This window comes from Mirounga angustirostris, unplaced genomic scaffold (genome assembly GCF_029215605.1).
Source record: "Mirounga angustirostris isolate CCGP_5_RB_7025 unplaced genomic scaffold, mMirAng1.0.hap1 SCAF_1, whole genome shotgun sequence".
Lineage (NCBI taxonomy): Eukaryota > Metazoa > Chordata > Mammalia > Carnivora > Phocidae > Mirounga > Mirounga angustirostris.
Window position 1 is genome coordinate 171,621,239 of NW_026991709.1, and position 12,340 is coordinate 171,633,578.

Genomic DNA, 12,340 nt, shown 5'->3' on the forward strand with positions numbered 1-12,340 from the left:
CAAGTTTGAGAGAGCTGATAGAATCGACAAACTATTAGAGCTAACAAGAAATTTCAGCAAGCTTGCCAAATGTAGACTCACACAAAAAAATAGCATTTCTGTACATCAGCAGTAACTAACTAGAGAATGTGATTAAAAATAAGAAACCATTTGCAATAGCAACAAAAATTATAGAGAATTTAGGAATTAACTAAGAATACCCAACATTTCTATGGAGAAAATGTTAAACTTTTTTTTTTTTAACAAAAACAGGCCACAGGCTGAACTGGCCTATAGGAGGGAGTCTGCTGATTCCTGCTTTAAACAGATACTGTACCCACTGTCTGGAATTCTTTTCCTTCCTTAACTCTTGATGGAAGATTAGGCTGATCCCCAACACCAGGCCAGATTTCCTCCCATCCAAGGCACGATTATATGCATAATCTCACTGCACCCTTCACTGCTCCTTGTTGGCTCTTATTACAAAAGAAACTTAAATGAACCAGCTTTACTTCTTCACTCTCCCCCAATATGGCCCCACTCCTGCCTTAGGCTGCAGTTAGGTTTCTCAGCTGGAGTATAATTTGTGATACACAGACTTCTGCATTCCTGGTGACAGGTGTCCAACAGGTACTCAATGAATATTTGTTGGTTAAATGCGTAATCAAATGAATGCACCAAGTCATCTCTATTCTAGGCTACACACCCCTACTCCCCTTATTCATTTCAAAATCCCTCTGTCTGTACATGTGTTTTCTGGAACTCAATTCAGTGATTCTAATAAGAATGAAACTTTAGACCCTTCATTAATTTGGAATTCTTTAAGACTACAGGATTCCAGGGAATGGGATCACATCTTTTTATTTCATAGTGTACCACACACAACAGATACTTAACAGATGCTTCCTAACTGACTAGCTAAATGACCATCCAAGACCTTTGGCCCCCTGGACCTGAAATGGAATGACTGTGCTAGAGGTCTAAAGCTGACTGCCAAGTCTCTAAACTTGTCAAGCCTTCAAAATATCCAGAGCCATTAAGACACTATTAAATCAGATTAGCAATGGCAGTTTAGCAAAATATCTCACATCCTCTAGTCATTTAGATATTCTCCTCATAAAACACATTTTACGCCCACAGATCCTCAACTGCGATGTTGTTAGAGAATTAAAAACAAGACATGATTGCTGTAACAAAGCCACACAAAAGCTGAAATTAGAAGTGAGAGTAAAATAAAGCAAAGTGTTTTGCTATAAACTCTAGATCTTAAGTAACATAAAAATATGTCTAAGTGAAGAATGTATTTCTACCCATTGCCAGGCAGAAGTGTCATCCTTGCTAGTCTAAATGCTAGGTCATCAATAAAATGTTGTAGGTCAAGTTTACAATCAAAAAAGATCTTCTTAATGAATGAGTTTTTGATCTGATCCCACAAGGTTAATTAAGTGGCCAAAAAATCAAGCTGCTTTGTTTATGAAGACACACAGTGGTTGTTAATGCTCACTTGAGGTTCTAATCCAGCTTGGGGCAGTATTAAAAAGTTTACTATGAACAGATGACATATCATAATGGAGGATACATTATACTGCATCTATATTATAGGATATCGTACAATATTCTAGTTTTATCCTTTCCATTTTTTAGCCTTTGGTCTTAAATTTGGAACTTTAAGGGGAATGTAGTCTTCTGAGCCACTAATTGTCAACAGAGGCGAAGGCTCACAAATGACCATTTTGGTCAGAAAGAGTGCACGCACCTACTTTTGTGCTAGGACACAAATGTGCTAGCATTGGGAGGAAATTGAGCCAAGGAAGAGCATCTGTTGGTTAGCATCAGATATTACCTGGCCTGTGTGAATATTGGGATTGGAGTAAGGTAGCGTAGAAGAGTTGTGACTAGAATCCTAGAGGATAACTAAATTTAAACTTAGATATGACTTGTTACAAATCACACATTTTAATAGCTAAGAAAACTGAGGACCAAAGAAATGGCATGATTTTTGTCATGTGAATTAGTGGTAGATCTGAGACTGCAGCCCAGATTTCATGACTTCTTTTCTTCTTGACTTTTAGTCCTGTCCCCCTTTCACTGCATCCCAGGTGAGGCTACAGCAAAAAAGGACAAAGCTGGCTGGCACCAATCAGGGACATCCTCAACCCTATGTTCAGCACATCTATTTCTGTCCTCCCTCCTTGCTCTGAAACTGCAGGAAGCTGAGGTTATCAGCTAGTCTCTTATCCACTGGGTTAAAGCTAATTTCAGGTGAGAATGCTAAATGTTTCAGTGCTCACCATGCTCAGCATTTTCATGGCTATATAAAATTAGGCTGAGAAAAATGAGTGAGAACTTAGAAAAATATCTCCAGTTATTTTGGTTATATATGAGAACATAAATTTTAAATAAGTTTACATTTTAATTTCCAAAGACAATATATCTAGTGTATATAAACATATACACATTTATACAACATAACCCACATCTATGTTTATAAATGTATATCCAAGAGAAGGGGAGAAAGAGAGAGAGAGAGATTTTGAAACACAGAGAGGATAAATACCATCCCCCCCTGTTCCTTAGTATTTCTTGTAATTAGAGTTCTAACTGGGGATAATATTCAAAAATATTTAACATCCACTATACAAAACATGGACCCATCAGACAGACACTGGCTGTAAACTACTTAAAATTTGTCTTGGTTCTAATAAGCAAGACGAAGAACTGCCAAACTAATCCCCAGCCAGCCTCAGGGAAAACAGAGAAAAAAGGCAAAGGTCATATAATAACTCCTGTTCAGTTATATACCTGTGTATGTAATGTACATAAACATCCTCATGGACATGACCTCATTTTCCCAAGATTGTACTAATCTCTGCTAATTCTTCTCTTCGTTAGCCATTTTAGAGGAAGTCAGGGATAGTGATTAAAGACAGAAGAAATAGCCATTATAACTATCACCTAAATCTATGATTTCTCTTGTACTTAATGCTCTATATGTAATCTATTACCTCTGTTTATAGAAATTTAGGGACAATTCTTTGAAATCTGTGTAAGAAGCTCATAATAGAGCAAACTCATCATCATTAATAACCAGCAGTTGGCTAATATTGATCCAGAGACTACTTTAGTACCTGTCATAAAAATAATTATGATATACTTTTCTCAATTAAGTCTTTTTTCTTCATGGTACCTAAGCAACAGGTGCACTTTCCCACATAACAAGTTATATTATTTTTCCAAAGCAGATTTCAAAATACCTAGATAAACTCTGATATAAAATTCTCTCACATTTGCCTAATAACTCAGTTTTATACTTCCTACTCACTACATAGCAACACACAGTTATTTAGGAGAACTACCAATACAAAAAAATTTAAAAATCATAGCAGAAAAGAAACAAGGCAGATCTGTTAATCTACAGCCCCACACAGCGTTGATGAAACTCAGTTAAGTAGCATGGAGACGGAGCACTGGGAATTTGACCCTGAGGCTTCCTCACCTTACTCCCCTGGCCTTCAATTCTCTTCTTTCCCAAAGAATAAAGATACAAAGTTGGATAATCTCTAAGGCGTTGTAGGGCCAACCATCTGGAAATAACCCTTTTACAAAATGTTTTCCTAAAAACTCAAAATATCTCTAATCATTGTAGAAAAAATGAGAAAATACAACAAAGCAAATAGGAAAAAAAAAGAATTGAACATTTTACCACTGAAAGTTAAACACTTCAAAGTTTAACACTGTGAGCATTTTGGAGAGTAGTATTTCCAGCTTTCTCTGTCATCATCCACATACACTTTACAAAACAAGGATAATACTATCTATTGACTATGTAATCTTTTTTTTTTTTAAATATAATTTGTTGAGTATATCTAGGTAAGGAGGTTACTGGTGTTGCATTTTATTTTGTCACTGATCAAAGCACTCTATTTGTAATTTAACCCAGAAGATAAGCCTCCGAGCTAGGTTCCATCATCCTCACTTGACTGATGAGAAAACAGAATGAAATGAGGTTAAACTGACGTCCGAAGTCAGACAGCTAGTAAGTGGTACAACCGAATTCCACCCTGGGGACCTGGTTCCAGAGCCCTCAGGGCTTACCTCAAACCATCCTGCCCCACATTTCAGTAACGATCTGAGCCACAGGAAGGGGTAAGCATGTGAAGAGTGTGGGGGTGGGAAGGGAACATAAACAGCAAAGTCTTGCTGAACTGTGGTGAGCTGGGGGCAAGGGGTCAATAGGGTCAGTGGGATAAACATGGGACACATCACATTTGATGTCTATCAGGACTTGAGTCAACCTTCACTGTTCACTCTCTATGACTCACTGTAACCTTTCAGGCTGGAAACAATGAATCACAGTCCGGAACTGCTTAGCTGGAACTTCAAGGGAATAAGCTGAATATTGAGGACATCCAGTTCTTTAAACTACATCTGCACTTTGCAGGGAAAATGACCAGCCATGGTAATTAGTTCACTTCAGGCAATAGACTCTGTTGCCTTGCTTATTCACATTTTGGAGGCAGAAGGAGGATGCAAAATTTTGAGAGAGCTTCAATTAACAAAATGATTGTACAAATTCTATACAACCTAGTATTTATCAGTTTAATATATTGTCGCTAAATACAAGATAATGCAGAATGATAATTTATTGATTTTATTTTCATAGAATAGACTTTAACAAGAATGTCATCTTTATTTTGCAATCTCTTCTTGATTTCTCTTTCCCCTTTTCTCTTATTTCCAGACAAGAGCCAATTAAATAACCTATTTTGTCCTTAGTAATATAGTTCAAGTATCCATTTTATATACTCCAGCCTAAATGGGAAAGATATATTATGAATTTTCACCATGCAACTCTCATGGAAATTAAGAATGAATGGGCATTAATTGCTGAAGAATGAGATCCTTATTCTGCTAATTTTGTGATAAAATATTCTAGTAAAAAACATTTCTCATCTTGATGAAGATATAGTAGACAAGTCAAGCTCTATCTAAAAGCTAAGCAAAAGACAAAGTTGCTGGCAACTTAAGGTGTCCGTGATGATTCTGGAGTTCTTGTGTTCCTGAATTTTTGTTCCTTCTAGCAACTCTGTGCAATGTGTCTCCTGGGCTGTGTCTTAGCGCTTCATCAATATTTCATTACATTTGTGATTTGACACACCTGAATGGATAATAACACCACTGAACAGATATTTTGGCATAAGTGCATTATAAGCAGAGGTCACAGGGATTTATTTTTAAATAATTCTGTACACAATGCCAGTGGAGCCCATCTTTTGAAAAAGGTTCTTCATCCTTAGGTCTGGAGAGATAGCATCAATAGCTTTTGGAAAAAAACAAAAAACAAAAAATGGTCCTTTGCCTACTTTTCTCTTTAAACTGATAAAATTAAAAAAAAATAAACTGATAAAATTTTCAGTTTTATTTAATATAATTCAGCTTATTCCAACATATTAATTTAACACATGTCATCTTGCAAGCACTGTGCTCCCTAGAACAAAGCTGGATGAACTGATGATCTGTGCTTGATCATAATTTCAGCAAGGTGGGGGAAGAAGGCAAGCTGATAAGCATGTGAGTATATCCGATGAGTATTATGATAGAGAGATGGGACAAGAAGCACAAAACAAATAATTTTTTCTGTTGCCAAGAGAGAAGTCATGCTTTTGGCTTTACAAATAATGACTAAAATAATACTTTGGATTTTCCCTTATAAACCTGCTCAGTAAAACCATTTCAGTAAATGGCATTCCCACAAACCCAGTTGTGACACCAGAAACCTATGTGTCATCCCTGACATTCTCTTCCAACGCCTCCCACATCCAGTGCCTCAGCCAGTCCTGGCAGCTTTATCTGCAGACTGTATCCTCAATCCATCCACTTCTCTATTATCCGCTGCTACTCCCTAGTTCAAGTTGCGATCCGTTTCCCAACTGAATTATTGCAACAGTCTTTCAGGTGGACAGCCAGTGTCCACCCTCACTTGTTTGAAGTCCATTTTGCACAGTAGCTAAGCCAACTTTTTAAAAAAACATACATCACTCTCTTGAATAAAATCCTCTTAGGGCTTCTCGTTGCACTGGAGATAAAATCCGGTCTCTTCTCCCTGTTCGACATGATCTGGCTGCTGATTCCTTTCCAACCTCAACTCAAAACACCCTCACCCTGCTCATTGTGCTCCAATCATGCTCACATGCTCTTTTCTTCCTGAGCATGCCAACTGTTCTTTTGTTTTTGTTTATGTTTGTTTTTACCAGTGTTCTCCTGGAGAATATAAGTGCAATGTGACAGGTCCCTATCGTTCTTGTCCACCGGCATCAGAGTAGTGTCTGTCACATAGTAAGTATGAAATAAATACATGTGAAATGCAGGAATAAATAAAGGAATGATTGAAATCTACATTATCTGCTAAAAAATTGCATAGTATGGTGCATGTTGTAAGGATGCTCAGACCCTCTTTGCACAGCTGGTTTGTCCGCAAATGTCCTGTTCTGGGAGGTTCAGATTCACAGCCCCACGTGGGTACAAAGTCCCTTCAGTACAGGAGGGAAGGGGGACATATTTGGAGAGAAATCTGAGTTCCAGGCTTGAATTTGCCAACTTGTCAAGTTTTTCTTGTATAAATTCAGATAAGAGGTGGCATCGTGTAATGAAATGAAATGTAGTGAGTGAGGAGTTAAGATACTAGACTCTGGAATCAAAAGGACATGGGAGCCAAGTGTGAATCTTGGAGCCATTAGTTTTTAGCTAGCTGTGTGGCTTTGGGATTTGTTATTTAACATGTCTGAGCCCCAGTTCATTCATCTATACAAAATACAAGAGGATATTCCTCATACAGTTGCTTGAGGTTTGAATGAAATAATTCTGGTGAAATTCTGAGCCCCCAGCAAACAGCAAGCTCCTAGTAAATGCTTGTTATCAATGTTCTTGTCTGACAGTTTCCTCACCTGTGTAATGAGTCTAGTAATTCCTGCTCATAATGGAAGGTTCCAATGTGCACTTGATGGGAAAGAAATTTATAAAGAACAGAAACATGTAACCCATGACACTTAAATCATGTCAGCCATTCTTAAAAGACTTAATTATGCCTTTGTTTTCTTTTACTCAATAAATATTTATTAAGAAGCATCTATGTTCCAGTCATTGCTTTAAGTGCTGGAGATATACTAGTGATCAAGGCACTGCATGTGTTTCTAAACAGCAAGTTTACAGTTAGGGAGACAGGTTTCACACTGGTAACTGTGATACAGAATGAAGAGTTCTTGGGGGATAGTAATAGGCTTTATTGGACTTTATAGAGAAGGCATCTGATGCAGAATAGTGGAGAGGGGGGTCAGGCAGAGATGACTTCCTGGAGAAAGTGATATACTTGAAGAAAAGGAAGGGACCAGTATAAGTCAGTCAAATGAAAGGCTGAGACTCAGAGAAGGAAAAGCATTTCAAGAAGACGGAAGAGAATACATATAAATACTCAGAGTGGGGAAAAGGTATAGTGGTACTAGATTTTGGTATACAACTCAGTAGGATTATCTTTGAAAAGCACATGGTGAATTACCATACACTGTTATGTCATCTATCTTAGATAATTAAGGTGAAATTCATATATTTTCTTGAAATATTTTTTTACAAAATTGTTGGAAATTAAAACTTATTTCTCAAGTAAGCATTGATATTCCTGTGTTTCACTGTGGTGTGAACTAGGTCATTAGTATCATTAATCCAGAAGTTATTTGAATAATTTAAAACTTCTTTCTGGACACTGAATACTAAATTCCATAGAATTGATTAATGAACCAGGTGTTCAACCTTCCACTTCATTCTGACTGTGTACACATTTTTTTTTTTTTTTTAAAGATTTTATTTATTTGACAGAGAGAGACAGAGCGAGAGAGGGAACACAAGCAGGGGGAGCGGGAGAGGAAGAAACAGGCTTCCCGCGGAGCAGGAAGCCCGATGCGGGGCTCGATCCCAGGACCCTGGGATCATGACCTGAGCCGAAGGCAGATGCTTAATGACTGAGCCACCCAGGCGCCCCCTGTGTACACATTTTAAGTGAAAAAGAACAAGAAATATATTCCTTTGTTATTTATACTTACCTAAATCCACATTCCATTCCTGTTGAGATTAGCAATTAAACTTCTAATTAGTTTTCCAAAATGGATTCATGGGTTTATTTCTTACACAAATGGAGAAAACACAGGTACCAAATGTAAAAAGTACTAAACTTTTCTTACATTTAATTTAGACTATCAGGGTTTGTGTGACAATAATGTAACAATTTTTCATATGCAATACGGGACCACAAAAAACAGAACTAACAAAATCCCTTAGGAAACTCACCATCATTTCTCAGTATTAGTGGTGTGGGTGGCCCCAGGACCTTGTGATTTGTCACTGTATTTGTAACCACGCAGGTATAATTCCCAACATCAGACTTTTCTACTTTGGCAATATATAGATTCCCAGTCTCTTGAGAAACGAAGCGGCGGTTATCCTGATAGGAAGGGTATTCATTGAAGATCCAGGCATAGCTCAGCTCTGAAAGCAAAGGAATCACCATTACAAATATGTCTTCTGGCATTGGAACGCTACTGTATTCATGAAAGAATTGGTCAAGTTAGAAATTCATACTGTTGCCCAATGATCCTTTTTCAGCCTGCTATTAAATATAAATAGGAAGTAATCATAATCTCTTAAGCATTTTACCAGTACTCCTACTGTCAGTCAAGAAGATTTTTATTTCAAGAGAACTAAAAGGTACACTGATAGTTGATTAAAAGAAGTCCAACCTCTTTAAGTCAAGGGAATAAGCATTTATAGTTTACTAAGCATGTGCCAAGCACTATGCAATACTTACTGAGCTAATGCTCAAATTACAGACCCAGAGAGTCTATAATTTTGATATAGTAAGGCTGGAAGCCCCCTGAAAAACTATTTAGATCACTTCTTTCATTTTATAGATAATAATCATTATAGTGCATCACAGTGCCACATACTTGCATAGTACTTTGTGGTTTTCAATGCATTTTACAGTTTTCCATTAACTGAGAAACTTTGGCACAGAGCAACAAAGTAACTAATTCAAACTCTTAGCCCTACTGAGGGACAGAATAATTCCCGAGTCTCAATTTATTCTTCTCCCAAAGCCTCTCACTATCAATGCTAATTCTGACTCTTCTTACTTGTGAGGTTGAACTATTTTTTCCATTATTTGAGTGAGATGGTGGTTTAATATCGCAGCAAATACTTGCTAAACACACACTGACTGACTGGTTGACTGGTCCCAAATGTAAATGTGTATTTAAAAACATTGGCTGAAAAATTCATCAAAAGGAATGAGATCTTGCCATTTGCAACGGGGACGTGGATGGAACTGGAGGGTATTATGTTGAGCGAAATAAGTCAAACAGAGAAAGACATGTATCATATGACCTCACTGATATGAGGAATTCTTAATCGCAGGAAACAAACTGAGGGTTGCTGGAGTGGTGGGGGGGTGGGAGGGAGGGGGTGACTGGGTAATAGACACTGGGGAGGGTATGTGCTCTGGTAAGTGCTGTGAATTGTGCAAGACTGTTGAATCTCAGATCTGTACCTCTGAAACAAATAATGCAATATATGTTAAGGAAAAAAAAGAAGAAGAAGGTAGCGGGAGGGGAAGAATGAAGCGGGGGAAATCGAGGGGTAGACGAACCATGAGAGACGATGGACTCTGAGAAACAAACTGAGGGTTCTAGAGGGGAGGGGGATGGGAAGATGGGTTAGCCTGGTGATGGATATTGAGGAGGGCACATTCTGCATGGAGCACTGGGTGTTATGCACAAACAATGAATCATGGAACACTACATCTAAAACTAATGATGTAATGTATGGGGATTAACATAACAATAAAAAACTAAAAAATAAATAAAAAAATAAAAACATTGGCTGAAAAATTTACCATGTTCATAAGAGAGTATGAAATAGCAGTCTAAGAACAACTTTTTCGCAAATACTTATTCATCCCAGGGTGCCAGTGGGACAAGTGCGAGTGGCAGCCATACCCGAACACGTATGTTTCCAAGTTCTAATTTTTCTGAAGAATTAGGTAAATGCTTTGTGAATGAACATGGGATCCCATGCTTTCAATTTCAGAGAAGAGTCCTAAACACAGTGAGCTTAAATGTTTTGCTGCAGTGAACTACGATGCCCCAAGGAAATCAAACTTCTTCAGCTCCAGGCATTCCATGATTCCTCTCTTTAAATTGTGACCTCCAGATTTGTCCAAAGCTGGAGAAGTGATAGACTAGCCACTGGCACTGATTAGTTAATGTGCCCCATTTTATCTTCAAAATTTACTTTGGTGGACGAGGGGGAGCAACTAGATGAAAAAGAAGACTCTTGTTTCAGAACCAGTTAGCTGAATTCTTACACGTCTCTCTTTAATAGAATCCTGGGCAAAAGTTCAAATGTATGCAATGTCCTTGGAAAATGGCATAAAGACATCAGCTTTTTATTGAGAACACTAATTGTTGTAAAAGGCACTTTTGTTGTTTAATACTTAGATGAGTCCTAAGTGTAATTGACCTCAATAACCAAACATGCAACAGGAAACATATTCTGCCTTAATAATCCACTGTTTACATACATAGGAGGGGTCATGCAGATTGTTTTCCCTTTATCCCTGGATTATAGCATTTCCACATGTATTATTTTAGAGAGATATAATTATGTTTATATGAGAATAGTTAATCATTTTATTTATACATGTGCCTGTAATTACAAGTAACCCCATGCTGATGTCAAGAGGATACTCAGTATAAATAAGCAAGTGCTTCCCAGCAAGCTAGTCACTTCCTCAAGAAACTAAAATCTGGGGGAGGAAAGCCCCTATAACAGGTTGTGGGGAAGTTCGATTGGCATGGTAGTTTTTCCATAAAAAAACAGGAGATTTTAACAAACAACAGGGCAAACAGCACAGTACAGTGTACTATTTACTCAATATGGTGTGTGAGTTTTGGGCAAAGCAAGTAATCTCTGAGCATCTCAATTTTCTCATATGAACAATGAGGAGAACACTGCCTATCCCCTAGTTAGCTATAGGAGAGTTTTAAGTATAAATTAGCATCTCCAAAATCACAAGGTAGAAGCTAGAAAGTAATTTACCAGCACAATATTAATCAACCCACACCTCTCCAAGGAGAGTTGTAATCAAATACATGAAAATGTATTTTCTTTTTCTAAAGACATTTTTCAAGATTGTTGCTAGTGGCCAGTGATAGCAACCTCTGAATCCTATGGGACAAGGCATCTAGAAAGTTGTATGGACCATGGATAACAGAAAAAAAAAAAAAAGACATCTACTTTGTTATTTTTCTAATTGGAGTTAAAAAAAAAGACCAAAATTCAAACCCGTATTACATAAGTGAAACCATTTAAACATTCTCACTTTCAACTTTTAACCCACCAAGTGGAGATAATAATAAATGTGATGCAGGTATGTAGTGAGGATTCTGTTTTTAAAATTTAATTTTATTTAAATTCAATTAATTAACATATAGTGTATTATTAGTTTCAGAGGTAGTTCAGTGATTCATCAGTCTTATATAATATCCAGTGCTCATTACATCATGTGCCCTCCTTAATGCCCATCACCCAGGTACCCCATCCCCCCACCCACTTCCCTTCCAGCAACCCTGTTTATTTCCTATAGTTAAGAGTCTCCATAGTGAGGACTCTCTTATGTGAAAGCACACTGAATCATTATAAGTCAATCATTTTAAAAGTAAAAGTAAAAAAACATACCCAATTAACATGCTGTTTGGCTATTTAAAAATAAGTTAATTATTTTGGTTACACTGCTTTTGTGACATAAGTGACTTAGTGCTTTAGCAAAAGATACAAACAACCTTAAGCATACACTGCAGCATTTCCTAAACTGTGGTCTTTGGAATATTAATTTTTTTGTTAAAGAAGTTGTCTCCCTCCCACCTATCTCAAATTTAAAAGGGTTACATGATCAAATGACTTTGAGAAGCCCTAGATTAAACAAAGTGTAACAGATTTTTAAATTTATCCTTTCAGGACTTGCAAGAGATTTTTAACATCCCAAGATTCCTCAAATTCTTTAGAATTTTATGTTTTAAGCACACAAACTTACTTGATTATAAAATCTTCCCCCTCCCCACAATCCCCTCTACACACAGAATTTTTCTAAAACATCTATTAATAGGTCACAAAACCTAGGTTGGGAAACCCTGGACAAATGGCAATGACTTCCATTCCAGAAACATTAAGTATAATATGAAGATTATCAACTCTATTGCTTCAGTGTGGGGAGGATCATTAAGTGACTGTAAACAATAGAAAGCAACAAAATGCTTCC

At 37.2% G+C, this 12,340-nt stretch overlaps 1 protein-coding gene across 1 annotated transcript in view; it reads right to left on the reverse strand.

Annotated features, from left to right (window-relative positions):
- CNTN4 (contactin 4) overlaps positions 1-12,340 on the reverse strand; it is a 942,629-nt gene that overhangs the window by 178,531 nt on the left and 751,758 nt on the right. The window contains exon 7 of the mRNA XM_054504629.2: positions 8,317-8,514. Within this exon, the coding sequence (XP_054360604.1) occupies positions 8,317-8,514 (198 nt within the window). The remainder of the gene's footprint in view (positions 1-8,316; positions 8,515-12,340) is intronic.